Source organism: Saccopteryx bilineata, chromosome 9 (assembly GCF_036850765.1).
Source record: "Saccopteryx bilineata isolate mSacBil1 chromosome 9, mSacBil1_pri_phased_curated, whole genome shotgun sequence".
Classification (NCBI taxonomy): Eukaryota; Metazoa; Chordata; class Mammalia; order Chiroptera; family Emballonuridae; genus Saccopteryx; species Saccopteryx bilineata.
This window is the reverse complement of record NC_089498.1, coordinates 3389311-3413872: the sequence shown is the minus strand read 5'-3', so window position 1 is coordinate 3413872 and position 24562 is coordinate 3389311. Positions and strand designations below refer to the sequence as shown.

At 46.5% G+C, this 24562-nt stretch overlaps 1 protein-coding gene across 3 annotated transcripts in view; it reads right to left on the bottom strand.

Moving 5' to 3' along the window:
- The window catches only part of PHKB (phosphorylase kinase regulatory subunit beta), a 124895-nt gene that overhangs the window by 82747 nt on the left and 17586 nt on the right, over positions 1–24562 (bottom strand). For all 3 annotated transcript variants that reach the window (XM_066243155.1, XM_066243154.1, XM_066243156.1), the window contains exons 2-7: positions 20493–20582; positions 19444–19582; positions 13691–13790; positions 8955–9062; positions 8195–8275; positions 4500–4615 (exon numbers count right to left, since the gene is read on the bottom strand). In XM_066243155.1, coding sequence (XP_066099252.1) covers positions 4500–4615; positions 8195–8275; positions 8955–9062; positions 13691–13790; positions 19444–19582; positions 20493–20582 — 634 coding nt within the window. The remainder of the gene's footprint in view (positions 1–4499; positions 4616–8194; positions 8276–8954; positions 9063–13690; positions 13791–19443; positions 19583–20492; positions 20583–24562) is intronic.

Below are 24562 nucleotides of genomic sequence, written 5' to 3'. Positions count from 1 at the left end.
TATTATCCACTATATATTTAAATATCTGGCCACATCAAGCTATTTAGAAAATGAAACACACTCCTAATGTGCTCTTTTTATTGGCAAATAGAACACATAATGTCTTTAGAATTAAAAATGTTTACTAGCACAAGACCTTCTTAGAAAATTATTCTATTATTAGCTATTGAATGTATCAATTTTGGTGACTGTTACCAACAGAACATTTATACCACTTTGATTTTTGCAAAAGCATGACTTCGCCATTCACTGAAGAGGCTAAAAAGTGGGGCGTGCTTGGGAGATAGTTTGTTGTATAAACCAACTCTTTTCTACAAAAGATAATAGGTTTAGACCAGGTGGTTTACAAACCCACCAGGAAATCCAAAAAACCAACGGGCAAGCGTGGGAGCCAAAGTCCCATCTCTCGCTCGTCACGAGCACCACGCATTCAGTCCCGAAGCCACCCAGCCTCACTTCCTTCAAGGACAAGCACGTGGCACCACTGTGGCTTTAGTGGGGGTGTTCGTGGGTTGTTCAGTGTAGCAAAAATACACGGAACGAAGTGGGGAGAGGGGGATGGCGGCTTCCATCACAGCTCACAGGCTGCGCCATCAAAAATGGCGTAAGACTAAGTCGTTACTTTAAATAACAAGCACTATGTGGAATAAAGGGGCCACTAAAAGCACCTTCCTCTGGGTAAAGTGGTGCAGTGATAGTTACTTATCTGATATTTTATGAATGGCTTTCCTTATTGGAAAAGCCAAGAGTACAGAACACACAGGCATTTAAAAAAAAAAAAAAAAAAAAAAAAGCTCTTAAAAAATCAGATTTAAATTCTTTTTGCATCTACAGTCTTAGGTTACAAATACAGGAATTAACAAGGTCAAAAACTGAAGTTATGCTGTTGGATGTAAAGTTGTATTTAGCTGTTCATGTTTCAGAACTGTTTCTTTCCATTTGAGCATACAGACCCTCATCACTAGTTAATGTACTGTTCTCCTGTGTGCTTCCGCATACAGACCCTCATCACTAATTAATGTACCGTTTTCCTGTTTGCCTCCCAATAGCCAAAACATCCACTCAGGGTTGGGATTCAATTTACATTACACAGAAGGCATTTATTTTCCAAAACAATGGGCTTGGATTTAAAGGGTTGGACTTGATGCCTGGCAGGTGGCGGCCCTCCCCCCACTGCCCAGGACCCCACCAGGGCCCTGCGCCCAGGGGTGCTAACTCCTCCAGCGCCTTCAAAACAAACCCTTTTGGTACCAAAAGCAACACATCCAAAATGGGCCATGGAGATCTTAGCTTAGAAGCATTTGATGAAATATGTGTTAAGTCATTCTGGAGAGCTGTAAAGTGTTACACTATAGGCAATCAGAAGAAAACTGTTCCATGTATAAAACCCATCATCCAAGTCGAAATGACAAACTTCGCTTCCCATCAGGTGAATGAAATGGGCGTGCTGGAACGCAGATCAGCTCTGTGGGCAAAGGTACCCACATCAGAGTGGTCGCCAAGCCCTGAAATAAAACCTTTAACAATTCAATGTCAAAACTGGGGCTTGGTTTCAAGAGAACAATTCGGAGCCTTGTTTTTGTTTATTTTTTTCACTAGGGACTTCCCACACCCTCACTCAGAGTTCACAGTAACTTTCACCCACGGTTCTTCCTGACTTTACAGCAGGTCCTCGCATGCCTTCCTCTCGCTCAGTGACGTTTCAATACAACACCGACGAGAAAAAACACATCAGTCCCCAGCAGTCACTGGCGTGGGCACGTCCTTCCCACAGCTGTGTGGGTTTCCCCTGGACACTACAGCCTCCTCCCACACCCCAAAGATGTGCAGGTCAGTGATTAGAGTGCCTGCATTGTCCCAGGACAAGTGCACGCACGTGCGTGAGCGGCCCAGTGGGGGAAGGCGTCCTGTCCGGGGTGGGGTCCCACCTCTTGCCCTGAGCTGGCAGAAGCAGGCTGGAGAATCAGTCTCTTTTTTTTTTTTTTTTTTTGGTATTTTTCTGAAGCTAGAAACCGGGAGAGACAGTCAGACAGACTCCCGCATGCGCCCAACCAGGATCCACCCAGCACGCCCACCAGGGGGCTACGCTCTGCCCACCAGGGGGCGATGCTCTGCCCCTCCGGGGCGTCGCTCTGCCGGGTCCAGAGCCACTCTAGCACCTGGGGCAGAGGCCAAGGAGCCATCCCCAGCGGCCCGGGCTATCTTTGCTCCAATGGAGCCTCGGCTGCGGGAGGGGAAGAGAGAGACAGAGAGGAAGGAGAGGGGGAGGGGTGGAGAAGCAGATGGGCGCTTCTCCTGTGTGCCCTGGCCGGGAATCGAACCCGGGACTTCCACACGCCAGGCCGACGCTCTACCACTGAGCCAACCGGCCAGGGCCGAGAATCAGTCTTACTTGTTTTTTATTAGTCGTTCTTAAATGCGTCTACAGTTCACATTTCTTTCCATGTCTAAACACTGGAAGTGTTTCAGGTCCTTACTGAGAAGTCTGGTGATGTTTCCGTGTCCAGAAACAGGCCAGAGAACTTAACCTTCGTTTCTATCAATTAGCCTTCAGCAAAGCTGGGCTCCTTACCTGTCGTTTCACTTCAAGTCAGTTTCCCAGAGCTATCGACAACGCTGAGTGAGGCCTTTGTGTACCACAGGTTTGTTTGGTTTGTTTTTTTTAAGACTTTATTTATTCATTTTAGAGAGTAGAGAGAGAGAGAGAGAAGGGAGGAGCAGGAAGCTTCAACTCCCATATGTGTCTTGACCAGACAAGCCCAGGGTTTTGAACCAGCAACCTCAGCGTTTCCAGGTTGACGCTTTATCCACTGTGCCACCACAGGTCAGGCTGTACCACAGTTTTTATAAACAGAAAACCCTACCCCAAATACTTTATACTGAAAACAATGTCATGTGACCATATTGGCACAGATTAAATGGTGATTAAAAAGCAGAGAAAGGGTCTGATAAAAGGCAATTTTTAAAAATCACCTTTTCTAGTGAAGTCCAGTTTTTTCCCTTATGATTTGACTGATAATCTGGAATGCTGAGAACTTAATTTGGATGGTGGCTAAAATAAAACATTCTCTTCCTGTTCTTTTTATTTGCCAGAATTTGTTTAATGTCTGAACTCAACTCTCCTCCAAATTACTTCTCTATCTCCCCGACCCCTTCACTGATGGCTTCTCGTCTGCTCTGTTAGAGAAATGACCCCGGTGACTCAGACTTACAGGGAAGTGTTCTATATCAGGTGACTGATGTTAACCAGAAGATCCTTTCTGTTTCTATCTTCGTTATTAAAATATTCTGAAATGTGTGAGTACTCTTGTATTTTAGTGCTGACTTATGCCAGTATTTGCATATATGTAACACACAGTCATATATATATATACATGCACATACACACAGATATACACTATAAATATACTTATACATACACAGTATAAATGTACACACACACTATAAATATATATGCACACACACACATACATATATATGTTAACATAGATGTACGTTGAGGCGACCATTTCAACAACTTTATAGAGTGGACCTATTATTATCCCCATTTTACAGATGAGGAGATTGAGATCTTAGTGACATCACACAGCTAAGCGATTCGCAGCCAGTCTTGTATTTACTAAATATCTTACATCAGCTTGACTTTTTTATTCTGTGATTAGTCCTTCTATCCAAAAGAGTCTAGAGGGGCACACTCCTCCCTCCCAATGCTTCCTAAATTGTTTCTCTATTTCATTGACGTTGCAATGATCTAAGCTGACCTACAGTTCATAGCCTTTAAATCCTTCGATTGTTTAGTGTGCAATGAATAGGACTAACTGAGTTACACTTTTTAGTTAAAAGACAAACCCCTGGGTGTAAACTTAGACTATCTGAAAGGTGCAATCAGTCAGTAAAGCTATTCCCTCAGCCTGGGAGCCAAGGGACTGATAGCTGCATGAACTAGCGAGTCAGTCATCAGTCTTGCTGTTTATTCAACTCCCTCTCCCCACCCCGAACCACAGCTCAAGAGGCTGACCGCGCCTCTTCCAGAGGATAATGAATGTTAGGGTACATTGCACGTGCAAGGTGTGAGCGTGGCAGGTGGGATAAAACTCGGCTCTGTGACACAGGAGGGAGTCTCCCATGTGGTGCACACACCCGGGTGTTTGGCGCTTTTAATGGATTTGATCTTCCCAAGAGCATCCCTACCCAGGGGGAAGGAACAGGACGTAGCTGGGCAGAAAGGTCAGGCCCTGGGTGGGAGGCGGGTAGCCAGTGCTGACGCGGGGAGGCTGGGAAGGACACTGCTCCTCCCGCAGCTATGCACAAGCACTGAGAGCAGGCTCTTTTGCTTTAATTTTAAATGAGTTTCATCTGCATCATATATAGAGCTGAAAAAAGAGAGGAAAATTAACATGGAAACCACAGTGCCAATCTAATACTCTGATTTTTATTCATATTCAAATTCACATATTTAAATTAAAAAAAACCCAAACACTTAGAAGTCAGCGAATTACCTCGAGTGTAGCTCTGTGCTGCCATTATTGTATTTGCTTCCTCTTTCCCAGACGCCAAAGTCGGGCACCCGGTAAACTCTTTCCACACAAAATACAAGGTTTTGAATAAAAGAGACCTAGAAGAAAAGAAATCAGGCATAAGGACACGCAGGAGCAGATCTTTAGATAGTGATCAGAACAATTAGATACCATCTGACATCCAAGTACTGTCCCGCCTACCCCACTTAACCTGCTGAGATTCTTGCAACAATGATGTTACTATGACGACTGTGTTAGACCGTGGTGCTGCTATGCCACTGACAGTGAAAACCTGAGGTTGTGCCACGGAAAGAATACTGAGGTCTGTCAATGCTTCTCTATAATTTTCAATGGTGTCTCTGTGACCGTCCATGAGGACTGTGTAACTTATGAATTAAGAAACATATAAAGTACTGTAGATGATTATTGGAATCTATAATGTCCATATGAAATATTAAACAGGTACAACTTTGACGATAAAAAGGTATTTCTCGGCCCTGGCCGGTTGGCTCAGCGGTAGAGCGTCGGCCTGGCGTGCAGGGGACCTGGGTTCGATTCCCGGCCAGGGCACATAGGAGAAGCGCCCATTTGCTTCTCCACCCCCCCCCCTCCTTCCTCTCTGTCTCTCTCTTCCCCTCCTGCAGCCAAGGCTCCATTGGAGCAAAGATGGCCCGGGCGCTGGGGATGGCTCCCTGGCCTCTGCCCCAGGCGCTAGAGTGGCTCTGGTCCCGGAAGAGCAATGCCCCGGAGAGGCAGAGCATCGCCCCCTGGTGGGCAGAGCTTCGCCCCTGGTGGGCGTGCCGGGTGGATCCCGGTCGGGCGCATGCGGGAGTCTGTCTGACTGTCTCTCCCCGTTTCCAGCTTCAGAAAAATACAAAAAAAAAAAAAGGTATTTCTCAGTTTTGCAACAAGTCAGTACCACAGTGGGTCAACCTGGAGGCCTGTGTCCGTCGCCCCCAGAATCTGCCCTCCCTCCTGCCCTTCCATAGCTGCTGACTGGTCCCCAGCCTTGTAGACTCAGAGCTTGTCGCTGGAGGGAGGCTCCAAGCAACAGGCCAGGAGTCACAGAGCTTCCAAGCAGAAATTGCAGACATTGGATAAAATTTATACTCTCAAAAATAACTATGAGGCCCTGGCCGGTTGGCTCAGTGGTAGAGCGTTGGCCCAGCATGTGGAAGTCCTGGGTTTGATTCCCAGTCAGGGCACACAGGAGAAGCGCCCATCTGCTTCTCCACCCCTCCCCCCCTCCTTTCTCTCTGTCTCTCTCTTCCCCTCCTGCAGCCAAGGCTCCATTGGAGCAAAGTTGGCCCGGGCACTGAGGATGGCTCCATGGCCTCTGCCTCAGGTGCTAGAGTGGCTCTGATTGCGGCAGAGCGACGCCCCAGATGGGCAGAGCATCACCCCCTGGTGGGCGTGCCGGGTGGATCCTGGTCCAGAGCATGTGGGAGTCTCACTTCAGAAAAATACCAAAAAAACCCCAAAAAACAAAACAAAACAAAAAACTATGAAAGCAAAGAGACAGAAACACTGATCTGCTCCTGCAGGTACCCTGACAGGGGATGGAACCTGCAACCTCTGGCCAACCACGCTGTCTGGGCAGCTGCTCATGTTAATAAAGGCATTATCTTAAGTCGGCTACTGGACCTGACGACAGGGTGTTCAATTCAGTCATCATGTCCAACTCAATATGGCAAACTGAACATCCGCATTGTGCCCACCCTTCAACACCAGATCCCTGTGAAGGGCAGTGCACCCGGCACACACTGAAGGGAAGAACATCTTCAAAGCCTCAGTGTGTAAGAGAAAAAAATCACGTCTCAAAGGAACTTCATTCACTGCAGGACTCGCTGTAGGCCCCTCACTGCCGCCCCGGGTGACCCCTGACGCAGGTCACAGCTTCTCCAGGGCAAGGCTGTCCTGGGATTTCACGTGTGCACGTTCAAGGCTTATTGATACTGGCTACATAAACACTGTATATTACCAAATACAGCCTATATGGCCAAGAAAAAGCTTAAGAAAACAATAAAGAAAATAAATTTAAGAAGAAAAATATCAAAATTGCTTAAGTACAGATAAGCCATATAAAACAGAATGCAGAGTTTAAAGCAATATTGCGTTTATAACAAACGTCAGTTGACAAAGGAAGATTTAAAATGAACTGTGGCAGATATTGAAAAACCAAAAAGTAAATGTTATAATTGAAAATGAAGATAAAATACCAAACAGAACAAAGCCACCCCCTGACCAAGGTAATTTCACCACCGCCGCCATTAGCAACATTCACAGGGAGTTGCTGGTGGCAGCTGTCATTAGCGGCTACTTCATCCCACCGGGTTCTGCTGGACCAGAGCCGGCGCTGGGGTTCTTCTGCGGGAAAGAACAAAGGGCTGAATGCCTGGTTCTGGTCCCTTGCCTTAGTCACACTTCTTCTAGTTGTTGTTTTTTGTTGTTTTGTTTATTGATTGATTTTAGAGAGAGAAAGGAAGAGAGCAGGAGAGAGACAGGAACATCGGTTCCTGTATGTGCCCTGACTGGGGATCGAACCAGCAACCTCTGTGCTCCAGGATGATGCTCTAACCAACCGAGCTATCTGGCCAGGACTTTCTAGCTGTTTTACATTTAGGATGCTGCTTGAGGCTGGTCTGAAATAGGAGTCCCCTAACCCTTCCCCTACCCAAAATATCTGAATATCAGTACTTCACAATATTTTTAAAAATGAGAAGTGATTTAGATGAAATGAAAACATGTAATTAATTCTTTGATGAAGCAAAATGAAGAAACCTTAGGGGTCATTATCAATTTCTTCACATCACTATTCCTTCTTTGTTGTTTCCCTTCACCTCTCAATAAACTTTCCTTCCTGTGATTTGAAAATACAGCTGGAAGGACCTAGAAGACTATAAACCACGAGAGGGCAGGATTCGTGCACCAGTGTCACAGTGGCTTTGTGAGGCCACTGACAGCCTGGCAGTCAGTGTACGACTGTGTTTTCCCTTACTACGTCACCAGAGGAAGAACCGACTGGCACACACAGCAGCCTCCCCACTTGGGGACTTCCACTGTGGGGACCATCTCAGTAAGAAGAGCCCCGAATTCCACCTGTGGCTCTGCTCCGAGTGTGCCTGCAGGTGTGCCTGTGTGTGTTCAAGCATCACGGCCTGCGACAGAGATGCCCTCCCACGCGGGGTCAGAACTCACTTCCAATTTCCAGTAAGAATAAGAGCGTGGTATTTACCTTCTGAAAAACATCAAGAACCCGACTGAGGGGCCCTGCCAATAAAATTAATACAATGTAATAAAAGTACCTTCTACTTTTAAAAAGGATGTGAAAGAAAGAAAGAGAGAAAGAGAGAAAGAAACATAATAACTGAGAAAAGCTGCAAGTGCTCTTTTCCTCTCACTGTTGCTACAATTTTCTGCAAGTTGGTTCTTGTTCCCGATCACCCCAAATAGAGGCCTCGCAGGAGAGCGGGTTTACAACCTGCCACGTGTCTGTTCATTTTCAGAGTGCTCTGCATTGAAAACATAAAGACGTTTGGACCCAATATCCTAAACCCTGCATCTGAGTACATATGAACTGAAGGATAATCCACACTTGATGAGACTGAAAATAAGCTTTAAAAAGTAACATAATAACAATACTGCATCCTCAGCGATGAGGGGCCGGCGCAGCGCACCTCGTCCGTGTTGTAGATGACCTGCAGCCCCGAGGAGACCATCTCCACCAGGTAGAGGAGGTACAGGGACACCCCGCAGATCTGCAGACAGAAGGGGGAGAGGTTAAAGGACACAGCAGGAATGGCATGCGGGTGATGAACTGTAAATACAACCCACAGGCAATCTGCTCTCACCCCGGCCTGCAAAACCTCCCTCCTTCCCTGCTGTGCCTGGCAATGAGCTTAAACTCGGATACAACTCAAATGAGCCGTTAACTTCTGAAAACCCTATTTCAGATAGTGAACTGATTTGCCAAAGAAGAGGCACATAAAACCTAATTATATGACGATTACAGAGAGAAGGTGGAGAAACCACATATTCCTAAAATGCCAAGTCTCACTCATTTATTGGTTACAGATAAGTAAACTGACATGTTCGAGACGGGCTGTCACTCCGCAAAGCCCCATCACCTGCCGTGGACTCCCAAGGCCCTTAAGCACTGGAATTCTCTCAAACGTGAGAACAAGCACAAGCTTTTGTCACTGAAGAAACTGCAGGCTCTGGCTTTGGGGCAGCCCTAACATGATAGCTTCCTGCTGCCCGTCTGTGCGTGCGGACCAGGAGGCCGGCCGCCGTGGCTGACCCTTGTGTCACGGTTGGTTTTCTACTTCTGTGTTGAACAGTTTATGAAATCAACATTTTAAAAAAAATTGCCCACAGCCTCGACTCTTCTCTGTGGTAGGGGGTAAGTACAGAAGAAGACTGGCGTAGCCTTTTTACCTGAAGGTGGCCATACTCCTCGTAGGAGAGGATCTCGTCTCCCGTGAGCACGTCGAAAACAGAGTGAAGACACGTGGTCGGGCGTGGGTCTTGCTTAAACTGCTGGACCTGGAATCGGATACAAAATGGACATAAAGCTAGTCGTTCACAGTCTCACCCAAGATGAGAGATTATGTTACTTTTTCATGAAAACTTTTGCATGGAGAAAGTTACAACTTTATATAGATGTAGGTGGAAGACAGAACGAAGCAGAAATGTTACTGGAGTCAAGAAACAAACCAGACAAAAGCGGTAACTGCTGACAGAATAGCATTATGGTGACGACACAATTGGTGTTTCACAGACACAGCAGTCCAGGTGCAGCGGGGAGCACGTTGGCGCACTACCAGCGGCGTCTGCAACGCTCTGCATCTTACCGGAGGCTTCCCTCTGCGGGACAGCGTGTCCGGGTCTGCGCCCACTGCACTGCTGCTGGGAAGTGCTTACAGGACGCTCAGTGACAGTGCTTCAGGCCACATTCTAATTCGGGGAGCGTCCAACACAGCAAGTGCTGTTTCCTTCTCTCAGGATCACAGAGTGTCACCGATGCTCCTGTCAACCCGCTGTCCTTCCCTTCCCCACCTATACTCTCTCTCCTCACTAAGGTGATGATTCTAAGGGAACACAGTCCATACCTTTACTGACTAATTGGACGTAACATTTAACCATGTGAAACTACGAAGTAAATACTGCATGATCTCACCGACAAACGCCAAGGACAACACGATCCACCTACTCGTCTGGGTCCTTGCGATTCGACCTGGTAAAGGTCTACTGACACAATCGTACGCCAAGGGCTGGGCTGGTCCCCGGACACAGGGGACCAGCAGGAACAGACCGTGGACACGACACACAGCTCCTTGTAAAGGCAGTGGGCTGCCTCCCTCTTTGAAAAGGTAGAAAGGGATGACAGTCTCTGGGTGGTCGTGACCTTGCCTTGTGTCACTTGTTAAGGTTAGAGACATAGTCTCTTCACCTTCAAAATTCTTCTCCTTAAAATCCTACCTCAAAAACCATCTTCTTTGATCAAGTCCCTTCTGAGCCCCAAGTAAATTCCTTCCTTTGGGCTCCCGCATCAGGGTGCTCATCCCTCAGTTCCTTCCACTGTCTTGGATTTTTATTACTTGCCTGTATCTCCAGCTATCTTATAAGCTTCTGGAAGCTACATTATCTAAAATGGTAGCCACTGTCTACACAGGACCAAGTAAATCACATTCAATAAAATTTGGAAATCTAGTCCCTCAGTCACACTGGCCACATTTCAAGTGCTCGAAGGCCACAGGTGACTAGAAGCGTCCGTATTGTTTAGCACAGTAACACAGAACATTTCTATCATCACAGAAAGTGATGCACAAACACAGCCCACCCTGTGACTGAGGTCAACACAATGACAAGTCAGGACCTGGAGCGGGTCATCGGGAAGGAGTGAACGAGGGGACAGCGGGGATGTGCGTCCCCTGTCCAGTGTGAACCCAGCCACAGGAAGAGGGCTGTCCCTTCTCAATGTCTCCCACTGCGGGCGCCGGTCTCAGACTACACAGACAGACAGAAGTCAGCGTGGTCGCCCCTCCCACACCTCCACGACGAGTATCTCGGGGCTCGACAGGATTCGGGGTGCTTAGACAAAACCACGGTTAAGTTAAAACAAAATCCGCTTTGCCGATTTGATGAACAGATGTGGTTCTGGAACAGGTTAATAAAATGTTGCTGAGCTGTCGAAGGTAACTTGCTCACGGTGATGTGCAGGCACACGAGTGCCCAGCAGGAGAATTTATCTTCAATCACAGTGTCGGAGAAAAGCAGCTACTCGATGAGTCAAGGTGCTCGAGTGGGAAAATTACATAACTACACTCTCTCAGCCTTACTGCTGCTAAAAGACAAATAATTTAACATCTCAGGAAAAAGAAAAGGGACCCAAAGTCTATATAGGCTTTGAAATGTAATGGGTGAATTCTATGTGAATTACAGACAAAAGGTACTCTTAAAGGCGACCCAATCAAGGAGACATTAATTAGTATTTTACAATGTCTGGCATCTGGTGGGTAAAAGTAAAGAATGGTTAAAGCAAAATTTGCTAGACTAAAAAAAAAATCTAAAAATGTTTTCGCTGTTTCTACTTTAATCGCTGCTTTTTTTCTGAAAACTTGAATCACTGTAAATTAATAGCTTCTCGTTTAGGAAACAGTAACTTGATTCTTAATTTATAGCCTTAAAATATGCAGTTAGGTAGGAAAAATCACCTTACAAGGCAATCCTGAAAGAATAAATTTCATAAAATTTTAATGATTTCTCATGAATTAAAAATTACTTAGTAGCATTTTAAACAAAATTTTTAAGCCAATAAAGACAGCAATATTCATAGCCTATTGGAAAGCAAATCTCTGCTCTCCAACCTGCAGATTAAATCCATTTTGAAAAATTATAAATGCCTCTCCCCAGCAAATGTGAGCAGAGCAAACGAGAGAACAGATATACGGGCATTTAAGGGTGAAAACACCTCACGTTAATGAGGAAGCACTGAGACAGACAAGACTATCATAGACAGAAACCAGACTGTGCTACATTCTGCAGATCAAGGACAGCTCTCTTATCCACTCAAATTCAGAATACCTGAATTTAAAAACACCTCGCAGGTGGAATTCTTAGGAACTGTGTCAGGAAGTGTGTTTTGTGGTGAGTAATTGATGAAAGGAGACAGCCTCGGACCCCTCAGTCCTGATGTGACTTGAGGAGATGCAGAAGACAAGCCTAAGGTCACACAGCGAGTGACCCTACAGACAGGCTTCCTTTGTTTCCGAAGAAAGGCCCAAAGACCCCTCCTTCACGTGTCAGAACACGGAAGCATTCCCTGCTGCTGGGGATCACGCAGGAGAGGTGAGCACCCCCCAAGAGGCCGAAGGCGTGGCAGGCAACCGTGAGCGGGGTATGTGGTTCTGTTTCCCTGGGTCAGCCCCTCCCAGCCATCCGGGGGCACAGGGATATACACCCTCCACTCCTGCTCTGACAGGTGTGGGCATCCAGACACTGTATGACCACAAAAATGCTTTAAAAAATTTTAAGCCCCTCATTTTGTGGTATGCATAAATGCCTAATTCCAGGGCCATCCATATCTTCTTAAAACTCACAACTCACTTAAATTTAATGACCGACCACTGGACGTAAGAAAAAAGTGCTTATTCTTTATACGCAAAGGAATTCAAGAGAGCTTAAGTCCCACTCATGCTGTAAGCAAAAGAAAGCATAATTGTGGAGACTATTAGCAAGGTTGAATGATATTTAGGAAGGGAAATGAAAAATTGACTAATGTGATGTGGGGTGTAGGTGGTGTTACATTGAGTGGGACCCTTGAAAGCATGTCAACAGAATAAATTAAAAACTAAATTACAAAAAAAGAAAGAAAGAAAGAAAGAAAGAAAGAAAGAAAGAAAGAAAGAAAGAAAGAAAGAAAGAAAGAATTGACTTAAGCAAGGCACCGAGAGAAAACTTTATCTGACATCATTTCCCTCCTTCTGATAAACGGGTCTAATTTGGACCCACTGGCTTCAGCCAAGGCATGAGACTCATGGCTCTCGACGCTTCCCTGCGAGAAAAGAAGTTGACTTCATCGACATTAAGCATTCATGAAATGATAAATGTCAAGCAAACAGTAAACCTCACACACTTACAAAAAAATAACTTTAATCGTAATTATTTCAATATATATGGCATACTAGTTTAATTCAAGTATGTCAGTATGACATAGTGCTTTATTCCAAGCATTGAGAAACCTTTATAATGATTTTCAGAGTTACATCTCAGTAGACAAATTACAGGTGTGTCACCTATCTCTATTACCAGCCTGTGAATAAATTTATTTCTGCCAAGTAACATTTTCTTGTTGCCGTATTTTGGTGACAGAAAATAGATGATTTTCTTTTTAAGTTTTAACTTCAGATAGGTCTTAAAGAGAAAATGTGCTATCACTGTCATTGTAATTTAAAACAATATTCACAATAAAAACATACAAAATGTTACATAATCAAAATGGCCCATATAGTTACGGGTGTGCACCTTTGCCAACACGTTACCAACCTGGAGGTGGCCCTAGGGACACATGCCACACATGTGCATGCACATGGACACGTAGAGTCCTAGGACGAGGGGACGCAGAGCTGTCGGTAAGCAGGGGGACGCCTTATTCCTCTACCTGTGTCGTGCTTTGCAGGTGACAAGTTTATCACGTACAGGTGTCTCTGCAGTTCCCGCGACAACCCCGGCAGCTTTCCGAGTCTGCACCTCCTGTCCTTGTCACATGGGAAGGAAGTGCTAGATCTCTCCACCAAAGTCTTCCTTAGGTCAGAGCACCCGCGTGGCCAGAGAGAGATCTGCTCAGGGTTTCCTCCAGTTACTTATAACACAGAGCAGAATTATGGATACTGTGGGGTTCCTGAGAAACCAAGTCTTCATTGAGCAAACAGTAGGTCAATGAAGACAAACGAAACTGAAGCCTGAATAATGTCCTCAGTCGCCCCTGGCGCTCAGGTGTTTCTTCAATGTCGGAGTTTGAAAGCCAGGGGCTGGGCTGGGGAGGCAGAGGCTGCTGGGGCCTACCTAACCACCCCTGGTGGGGCTGTACCGTCTGGAGGTGCACTCCTCTGCAGAGGGTGCTACTGCCCGGACGGGCTGAATTAATCCTCCCGGACGGACAACGTGCTTACCTTATCGGCCTGCCGCATGTAGCAGTAGAGAATCCCTCGCATGCATTTGATGGCCGAGTGCTCCAGCTCGTGGGTCCGTCCCCCGTCATCGTCAATGCGCCTGGGCGGGAGAGATAACTCGTGAAAGAAGTGGGAAACGGATTTGAAAAGGGAGCAGAGCTTTTGATAATTAAGAATTTAAACTATCTGGCTAATCCTGTGTTCTGGCAACGCCTCCTCCTTCTGAGCAGTGAAACGGTTTTCCCAGCAGAGGCTTAGAAATACTGCAATTAGAAAAAGGGGGGGGGGCCCTGGCCGGTTGGCTCAGCGGTAGAGCGTCGGCCTAGCATGCGGAGGACCTGGGTTCGATTCCCGGCCAGGGCACATAGGAGAAGCGCCCATTTGCTTCTCCACCCCTCCGCCGCGCTTTCCTCTCTGTCTCTCTCTTCCCCTCCCGCAGCCAAGGCTCCATTGGAGCAAAGATGGCCCGGGCGCTGGGGATGGCTCTGTGGCCTCTGCCTCAGGCGCTAGAGTGGCTCTGGTTGCAATATGGCGACGCCCAGGACGGGCACTGCATCGCCCCCTGGTGGGCAGAGCGTCACCCCTGGTGGGTGTGCCGGGTGGATCCCGGTCGGGCGCATGCGGGAGTCTGACTATCTCTCCCTGTTTCCAGCTTCAGAAAAATGAGAAAAAGAAAAAAAAAAAAAAAAAAAAAGAAAAGAAAAAGGGGGGGGGAAATCCTATGGTGACTCTTGTGACGATTTTTCCTTTTAAGGAAAGTAGACCGGTTGCTTTAAAAATAGCATACGATATTTACCACATCGACTTGGCCGAAATTTTAATTTTTTTTAAAATTTAGAATTTTAAAGGCTGCAAGTTTCTGTATTAGAAAATGAATCTACCAAAAGATTTTCAAAACTCACTGTTACAGACTGAGAGGCAATCTTTACCACCAATCCCTCTGGGTTACACAGTGCCGCTGGATTGAAGGGAGCGCGGAGCAGGCCAGGCACAGGCCCTCTTTCCCCGCCACATGCTATTAAATAACCACGTAAAAACCAAAGGCGGGCACTTCAGTTACAGGCACCCTCAACTGAACACACATCCACTAGGGCACGGAATGGATCTGGGTGGGAAATTTTATATTTTCAGGTCTTACTTTAAAATCAATGGACCACTGTTTACATCACTAGCTTCTAAAAAGAAAGAACAGCTAAAAACTAACTGTTAAACTAAGATGTTCCCTTGTCCTTCAGTTATTCTGTCCCCATTATTGATCGGCAGCCTTCCGAAGGTGGAGAAGAGTCACCCACTACTGAAAACCAAAAGGAGTTTATTCGTTATTTCACTAAATCTTAAAAAAGGTACCTGGCGATCATCCCTCACTTGGCAAAAAAATGATGTCACCTGTCTCCTTCCAAAGTAGACGACAGTGACCTGGTCGTCTAGCTGCAGATCCACATGCCACTACTAGGAAGGAGGATGACCAAGTTCAGCACAGTACAGTGAATGTCAGGGAAAGGTTAAGCTAGCCATCATGAGACGATCATTCCTCCCCTCACGTGTGGGCACCGCAGTGAAACCAGCAAGGTTCTGCTCTCTGCTCCAGTTCCGCCCATGCCAGGCACCAGCGCTTTAATCAAGGATAATTAGAGCGCGGGTAACAGTGGACCAGACCCTGAGCCATAGAGGAAACAGCACAGCTGGAAACAGTGAGCTCCATGAACTGTTCTGTGTACACTCCTCTCCCGTCTAAAAAATAATGATTCAGAATAGAACAAAACCGATTTTTTTTAATTTTTATTTATTTATTTATTCATTTTAGAGAGGGAGAGACAGAGAGAGAGAGAGAAAGAGAGAGAGAGAGAGAAGGGGGGAGGAGCTGGAAGCATCAACTCCCATATGTGCCTTGACAAGGCAAGCCCAGGGTTTCGAACCGGCGACCTCAGCATTTCCAGGTCGATGCTTTATCCACTGCGCCACCACAGGTCAGGCGATTTTTTCTAAAGTTGTCTTTAAAATACTTCTCTGCCTCTAATTTCAACAAGCATTACACCAAGACTAAAAATAGTCCAGAATAATTCAGCCACAAATAAAGAACCTTTCTATTTTAATGAAGTTCTCCTATTTCTCCTTTCTCCTGCAAATAAAATAGTAACCATAATATTTCTCTTCCGAGTGAGAACGTAAAAGATCAGCTGCGTTCGAGTAGAAACATTTAGGCATCAGGATGTATTTATGGATCTAGTGAGCCAAAGTAAGTCTTCTATTTTCTACTGGGAACCGGCAATTCAGCGTCTTCTGGCAGGCTATATGTATGCAAATCCAAGTTTTAAGATGAGCTGAAGATTAATTTTAATTTTAAAAAAATGAGACAACCTGAAACTTAATTCTAGTCGATTTATTGACCACAAGCTTTGTGCAAGTATTGATCAAACTATTTATACAGGATGAAGTCTTCATCTGATATCTACACCAGAATGCCCTACTTATAAACATGTAACTAGCAAAGAAAGGGCACACTCGCACCCTGTCATTGGTGCATTACTTCCCACAGGCAAACCTGAAGGAAAAGAAACCACGGATGTTATTGGTGGAAACAGCTATGTGGCTTCATTGTTTCCCGGCTCTAACGAGGGTCACCTCTTAGTATATGCAACTCCTACAGCAGCTGTAAATGTGACGCCAGGGAAAGAGGGTCCCGTCCTGCAGGAAGGCACCCCCCCCTCCGCCATGGCCGCCAGGTTCTCCTCGGTGTCTGCCTGGTGTGTTCCTCTGTCCGATATAGACAGGAAGGCACCCCCACCCCCCGGGCACGGCCGCCAGGTTCTCCTCGGTGTCTGCCTGGTGTGTTCCTCTGTCTGATATAGACAGGAAGGCACCCCCACCCCCAACCCCCACGGCCGCCAGCTTCTCCTCGGTGTCTGCCTGGTGTGTTCCTCTGTCTGATATAGACAGGAAGGCACCCCCACCCCCCGGGCACGGCCGCCAGGTTCTCCTCGGTGTCTGCCTGGTGTGTTCCTCTGTCTGATATAGACAGGAAGGCACCCCCACCCCCCGGGCACGGCCGCCAGGTTCTCCTCGGTGTCTGCCTGGTGTGTTCCTCTGTCTGATATAGACAGGAAGGCACCCCCACCCCCCGCCATGGCCGCCAGGTTCTCCTCGGTGTCTGCCTGGTGTGTTCCTCTGTCTGATATAGACAGGAAGGCACCCCCACCCCCCGCCATGGCCGCCAGGTTCTCCTCGGTGTCTGCCTGGTGTGTTCCTCTGTCTGATATAGACAGGAAGGCACCCCCACCCCCCGGGCACGGCCGCCAGGTTCTCCTCGGTGTCTGCCTGGTGTGTTCCTCTGTCTGATATAGACAGGAAGGCACCCCCACCCCCCGCCATGGCCGCCAGGTTCTCCTCGGTGTCTGCCTGGTGTGTTCCTCTGTCTGATATAGACAGGAAGGCACCCCCACCCCCCGCCATGGCCGCCAGGTTCTCCTCGGTGTCTGCCTGGTGTGTTCCTCTGTCTGATATAGACAGGAAGGCACCACCACCCCCTGGGCACGGCCGCCAGCTTCTCCTCGGTGTCTGCCTGGTGCTGTCTGATATAGACAACATTTATCCACTCTGCAATTCTCTTCCAAATCAACACTCTGAAATCATCACTACCCTTCTCAAATATAAAAAGTAAATGAAATTCCATATTTAAACTCTAATTTAAACTTATGTCTTCTTCCAGAAGTCTAATTAGAAACAACTGCAGAAACGTGACACACTGTAACATGCCACAAGGTACAGGTTAAACTTTCCTTTAACAAATGTGATATTGACTAGGTTCAGAAATAGGTTTAACCTGAACCACATAAATCAAAAGAATATAATTATTTATGAAATAAAATAATTACAATAGTTGGAATCATAAGGATACTGCAATGAATAAACCTTCCGCTCTTCACCTGGACTAACAATAATTAAAATCAGCTTGCATCCTCTGCCTATAATTTATTTCCCGCACTATTTGAAAGCACACTATAAACATTGGCATCCCTACACACCAAAGAGGTATCTCCTGAAAACAAAAGGTTGTCTCCTGACAACCACGATATCATTACCACACCTGAGAAATTTAATATTGAGACTACAGTATCTATATCTAACACACAGTCTCTATCCAATTCATCCAATTATCCCCAACATACACTTCACAGTGTTCTTTTTAAGGCATGGTCCTTGACTGGGTTCAATCAAGACACATGCACTGTGTATGGTTGTCATATTTCTTTAGTCTTTCTTAATCTAGCCATTTTTACACTTTTTTTTTTTTTGGTCTTCTATGAATGATAGCTACATTTTTTAGGAGTTCAGGTGAGTTGATTTACAAAAAGCCAAAAACACAGGTAGCTCCATTTAACCATTTTGATAGGAAGTCAACGTGGGTGACATGCGCTTAACCACCATGTCACATCGGAAGGTGCTGATGTCAGCCTGCCCACCCCCCGCTTGGCCACTTAAGGTACTACTGGTGCTTCCTGAACCCCTGGGACCAGCAACAGCTGGACACTAAGTGAAGCCACACTGTGCTCGTGCAGAACAGGGGGAGAAATGCTTGTAGGGATGCTGCAATAACAAGCATGCCTCACATCATCTCAGTATCTGACTTTCCCTTACAAATGTGACACGTTGATGATTCAAGACCAAGGAGTCACGTGGATGTGAAAGACACCATTTTCAAATCAGAGGTACATGTATGTGTCACTGTCAGAAAATTAATACTCAGAAACCTATTTTTTTTTTTGTATTTTTTCTGAAGTGAGAAGCGGGGAGGCAGAGAGACAGAGTCCCACATGCGACCAACAGGGATCCATCGGCATGCCCACCAGGGGGCGATGCTCTGTCCATCTGGGGCGTTGCTCCATTATGGCCAGAGCCATTCTAGCACCTAAGGCGGAGGCCATGGAGCCATCATCAGCACCCAGGCCAACTTTGCTCCAATGGAGCCTTGGCTGCAGGAGGAGAAGAGAGAGACAGAGAGGAAGGAGAGGGGGGAGCGTGGAGAAGCAGATGGGCACCTCTCCTGTGTGCCCTGGCCGGGAATCGAATCTGGGACTTGCACACACTGGGCCGACCCTCTACCACTGAGCCAACCGGCCAGGGCCAGAAACCTAATCTTAATAAGGGTTAAATGTATTAAAACCAATAATGTCAGTGGATGTTTTCGATATATAATAAGATGAATGCTTTTGATACAGAATGAAATAAAGGAGAAATTCTGTATCATGTAAAGATTTTTTTTTTTACTTTGTCAGAGAATTACTTGACTTTCAATCAGATTTAACAAGTAATACCCAATGAAGTACAGTGAGAAGAACTCTAAACTAGGGGTGGGGTAGGAGTTGGGGGGTCCTGGCCCTGGCTCTGTCATTGACTAGCTGGGTGATTTTGAACAGATCTTTAGCTATCTGGGCCCCAGTTTTATCATGTGAGAAATTCAGTCACCGTCAACTCCTCTGTGATCAACCCCAACCAACTCAATGAGAATGGGCAACTCGCTGATCTGCAAACCCAGAGACAAGAAATTCTAGGCATAACATCTTACAACTTGTCTCATGTGAGCCCTTAGGAAACGACAAGGTTTAGAGGCCTCCGAGGAGGTGCGAACAGCCGCACGCACACAGCAAGCCAGCGGCGGAGCCCAGCGATCCGGCCACAGCTGACCCACATGCCTGGGGTGAACAGCCCCCTCTCGCCTAGACCTGGCGAGACAGACAGGGCGCACGCGGGCTCACCTGTACGCCAGGGCCAGAGCCCAGGCGGCCGCGGCGCAGTACAGGCTGTCGTGGACCTTGGCCTTGGGGTCGTCGCCGCACGTCTTGGTGGGAAAGAGGCCCGTGGTCGGGCTCTGGTACAGCAGCAGTGTCGACTTCACTGCAGTGGAGGCGAGAAAAGCATGAATGGTGCAGCTGGCCGGCTGGCTGGCCCCACAGGCGTCCTCGGCCTCACCCCACTCCTGACAACTTGGCGGCGTCTAAACTCAGCTGGAATATAAAACTCTTGAAGACGTAGGAACAACTTACCGTCAAGGCACTCCGGCCGATCTCCTTAGCTACTAGCTATGGCGACGAAGACAATGAAAGGGTAACGTGAAAATAGATACCAGAACCTTGACCAGAGGAAGGTGAATTAAGGTTTTATGTGAAGTTGAAACAAAAAATCCTTACCTTAGGGGAGACAAATAAATCAAATTTTATCTATTTGCCACACTAGGCTAAGTATATGGCACATGAAGCCATCTGACAAAAAAAAAACTATTAGGCATTTCCAACTCATGGTCAGGCGAACAGAGAGACACCCCTACACACAAACCACAAAGTCGCTTACTCACATAGAAAGCAAAAATTTCCGGATGGATACTGGCAAACACAATGCAAAACAGCGGCAGGAAAATAGGGACCTAATGTTAGTAAAAGTCACCTGAGATTACCTTTTGTACCTCAATGAATTAGAAATGGTTACACATTGGTGACAGATGTGACTTGTCGTGGGCCTTCTATGGTCCCGGTACTAACACGCAGTTGGAACAGGGGGTGGACTGAGCACAGAAACTACCACGACGGCCGGATGAGAGGCCACGGCTACCGCATGACGCCCGGGACGTAACTGAGGCCACGGCTACCGCGTGACACCCAGGACGGCCGGATGAGAGGCCACGGCTACCGCGTGACGCCCGGGACATAACTGAGGCCACGGCTACCGCGTGACGCCCGGGACGTAACTGAGGCCGGGCGAGTACTAGTTGCCACGCCCCAAGGCCAGGTCTCCCTCAGATGCTGCTTACCGACTCTGTAATAATGATCCAGCTTGTCCCACAGAGTTTCATTATCAGGTTTCAGAAGATGGATGCTTTTAAGAGGTTCATAAACTGAGCCTAAAAGAAAAATGAACACTCATCAAATTTGGTCATTTTCACCCAGATAAACCAAAACCTCCAAACAAATGATGAAGCAGTGCTTAGTAATCTAATTGTCCTTTTAATAGGCAAACTGCCCTGTGTCACCGCCGTTCAGGTTTTCAGTGCGGGAAGGAGAGAGAAGAGAGCTCCCCCGTAACAAGTACAGAAAGGTCCGACTGTGAGAGAGGCCCCCCTCACCCCATAGTCAGTCCCATTCACTTCATCATGGAGTATGCTGGTACGAACAAATCAAGTGTTACTCATACACGGGTGTAGTCACTAGCTCAATCGTATTAATTCTGCTTGAGAAATACATTTTCTAATATGCCCTGAAATCCAAACTGTATCCCTATTTTCATGCTTGACTGGGCAATTTTCTGTCAAATGATCATACCCCCCAAAACCTCAAGGAAAAAAAAAATAACCCTGACATGTTCCAAAGTCATCAGCCCACAGACACTCAGACAGTTTACTGACATCCGGAAGCCTCCACAGGCCCCCAGGTGGATGACACTCTGGCCGTATTCGTGGACTATAAGCAGAAACCGCTTCTGTTCCTGAGTCATGAAAACCACTCCCAAAGGCTGGCAGACCACGCTGCTCAAAAGCTACAGAACAGACAATCATCGGGACCATTTGCCACAAAATAGATACAGAAAACTGTTCACCTGACAAGCGTGCTTTCTCAGCACTGCCAAATGAAAGGGAGACTGAAGCTCACCCATCAGCCTAAGTAATGTCTCCAATTCACGTGAAAAGCACCCAGAAATGATCAACTCGAGGTCACAGTTAATCCCCCTCTGGGTTGGGGAATGCACATCACAGACACATCATAGAGTCTGACCGCACAGCAGGAGAACAGCTATAATCTACCCGGGGAGGGGAATCATGCTGGCATGCATTAAGAATCTGTTACTTTCAAAAAGAGTTAAAGCATTTATGTTCATCAAGTCGCTCTGTCCAGTATGCTACTTTAAAGCCCAGGTACTGGGAACCCCTGGATGTCTAGGCAGAAAGCCAACATTCTGAAGTAAAGACGTTATCTCCACACGTAGCAACAGCCCCTCCTCCTCTGTCTGAGAGAAACGATCTGTGGACAAAGATGGGGAACACAGAGTGACCTGCTCTGAGTGAAGAGGTTTTCTAAAACTGAGTCTTCACAATGACACCAGAGTGGCCCCCTGGGAAGAACGGGGAGTGTGTCACTGCTTGGTTTACAGAAATGGGATCATGAACCAGCCCGTCCTTACCTCTTGGTCCTCACTTAACACTCCTGGGGCTCACCTAGGCAATGGTGCTATGTGGTCCCGGGGGGCAGACACGGTACAGCTCACTCCCACCTCCCGCGGTGGGTGCACAATGTTCCCTAGCTTTGTCATCATGAGCAGCACTGCATCCCTGTACACAGACACGCTGGGGCCAGCCAGTACCAGCTGGAGGGAGCCAGCTGTGAAATTTCCAGTAATTTGGGCAGCTGGTTATGAAACAAGCCATAACTGAAAGTTCAACTATATAAACTTACAATTAAATAATTATTTAAAACAAAACAAAGGTCAACGCTTTCTAATTTATTTTACATTTAACTACTACACATGTTCTTGGGTTTATCTGCATGTATATATACCTGGACATTGGAAATGCCACCCAATAGCACGTTACAGCTCTTCCCAACTCTGCCCTCAGAGATGCCTCAGAGAACTGGGTGGTTGCAACAAAAACTACTAGGTCTGCAAAGTCTAAAATATTCACTATCTGGCCTTTGATTGAAAAGGTCTGCCCACCTCTGGTCTGAACGCCCAGAAGTAGTATTGAATTAAATGATTGATGTACTTTTACAAAATATTGGCAAATCGCATTTTTTAAAAAGTCTAAAACAATTCACATTCCTGTCAGAAATGTAAGCGCTCCTTTGTCTGCAAGGCTTCACCAGTCTGAGACTGGAGCAGAGCCTCCCTACACTTCATTCCCACCCCCGAACTGTCAGTGAGTCTGCGGACCCCTCACACCGCCGTCCAGTTTGCTCGTCTGTGAACAGCATCGTCCCCTGAGCTGTCATTAGTATACCAGGGCTACTGTATAAAAAATTGAACGGACGACTATATCTACCTTTCCTCACTTGGTTCTAGTTTTCCTTTCTCTTTAAAAAAAGTTTTTGACAACCCCTAGGTTACATATATAGCCTCCTCAATTTTCTGCTAAGTTTTTTATTATGAAAAAAATAATAAAGTTTTCCCATTTAGGTATTTGATGCACTGGAAATTTCTTTTTCCTTGACTGCTTTTAAAGTAAGTGGTTAAGTCTATACATTTTAAAAAGATCAAACTGGTCCTTTTTTAATTTATGTTACAAAATATTGAATAGAAAGATTCATTACTCCTCAATTATAAGCAGAGGAAATCCCAAATTATGGGATTCAAATAGACCATTTTCTCTTGAATTAATTTATAATTTAATTTTCAAGAATTATATTAAAACCCTAGTATCTAATAATACAACTTTTGTCCTACATATTTTTTCTCAGCTATCACAGTTCTATGTAATATTTCAAGCCTATCATGGACTTAGAATGTTTACAAATAGCTTAGCTTTCTGTGGGCTGCATGAGGTCTCTGAAAGTCTCCATTGCCGGGGCAATGTAGATTGATTTGCATAAAAGCATTTCAGGTAGCACTCAATACTGGATACGACACAAAGTTGAAACAAAGTAAACAGCATACTTTCATCTTTCTGCAGGCCCTAGATTCTAGCAGAAAAACACACAACTTTTGAGAAGGGAAATCTTAGTCCAAGGAAAGAGTCTATCCACACCTGCCATCCGCCTTGCACACATGGCTCTCCAACATCGGGAACTGAGCGAAGTGAAGTCCAGCAGTGTTTCAATGACTGTGAGTTGAGGATCTTCTCCTGCCTTAGCTAATGGGGAGCAGCTAGTTTCGCAGACATGGGACATGTTACGAGTTGCGATTCGTCAGTCGGGCACAGGTCTAAGAAAGCCTGAGGAGCTCAGCTTTGAAGACCGTGACGTATAGAGGCTAACAAAGAAGTAAGAAGTACGTACAAAGAGGCAGAGAATAATCAAAGCCCCTGCACTGGCGCGTTCCACAACACGCTACTGGAGAACAACGCAGGGTCGGAAGAGCCTGTACCGCAGAGGGTCAGCCTGCGCCAGTGCCACAGGGTCTGCGGAGTCCTCGTGTGTAGGTACGCACACACCCACGCGGAGAAGGGGAGGCTGGCAGGGCGCGGAGCAGCTGGCACAGGAGGACAGAGGCCGCCTCGTATATGAGTGTACAGAATACATGCAAGCCGCACCTGCGGTCCATCAGTAAATTATCAGAATGCTGCTTTTTGAGCTGCGGAGATGGCAAGGGTCCCCAGAGTACAATTACATATATGTTAATCCTACATGTGGTGATACCTTTTCAAGCAACTCTGAGATTTAAATTACACCATTAGCTTCAAATGGTAATTGCTTCTCCCTTCTAATTCTCTTAAAAGTTCTCCACTGATTAAAACTAGAAGGACACTCCTAGGGAAGGGACAAGTTATTCCAGAATGTTCTCTACCTGTGTCCCTAATGCCGGTATGAGGAAGTTCTCAACAAATATTTACTGAACTAAACTGGGTGGTCCACGTGGCAGAGTTCACTGTCCGCCTTCTGCATTCCTCCAGCGCTTTGCAAATACTGACTGACAGCTCTTCCTCATCACGTCTTATTTTCACTGTCTGATTAATGTGTTACACCAACGTTGGAAGCCGCTTAACAGCAGGGGCCGTAACTAGTACACAGTAGATGGCAGTTCATGTTTGGTGGGGAGGCAGGAAAAGAAGGCAAGAAGCTGACAAAACGTGTGTCAGGAAACTTCTGAAGACCAGGTTACACCTGTCTCCTCCGGGGCCCAGATCCTCTGATGTGATCATCAAACCCCACCTTGTCAGATTTGCATAATGAGACA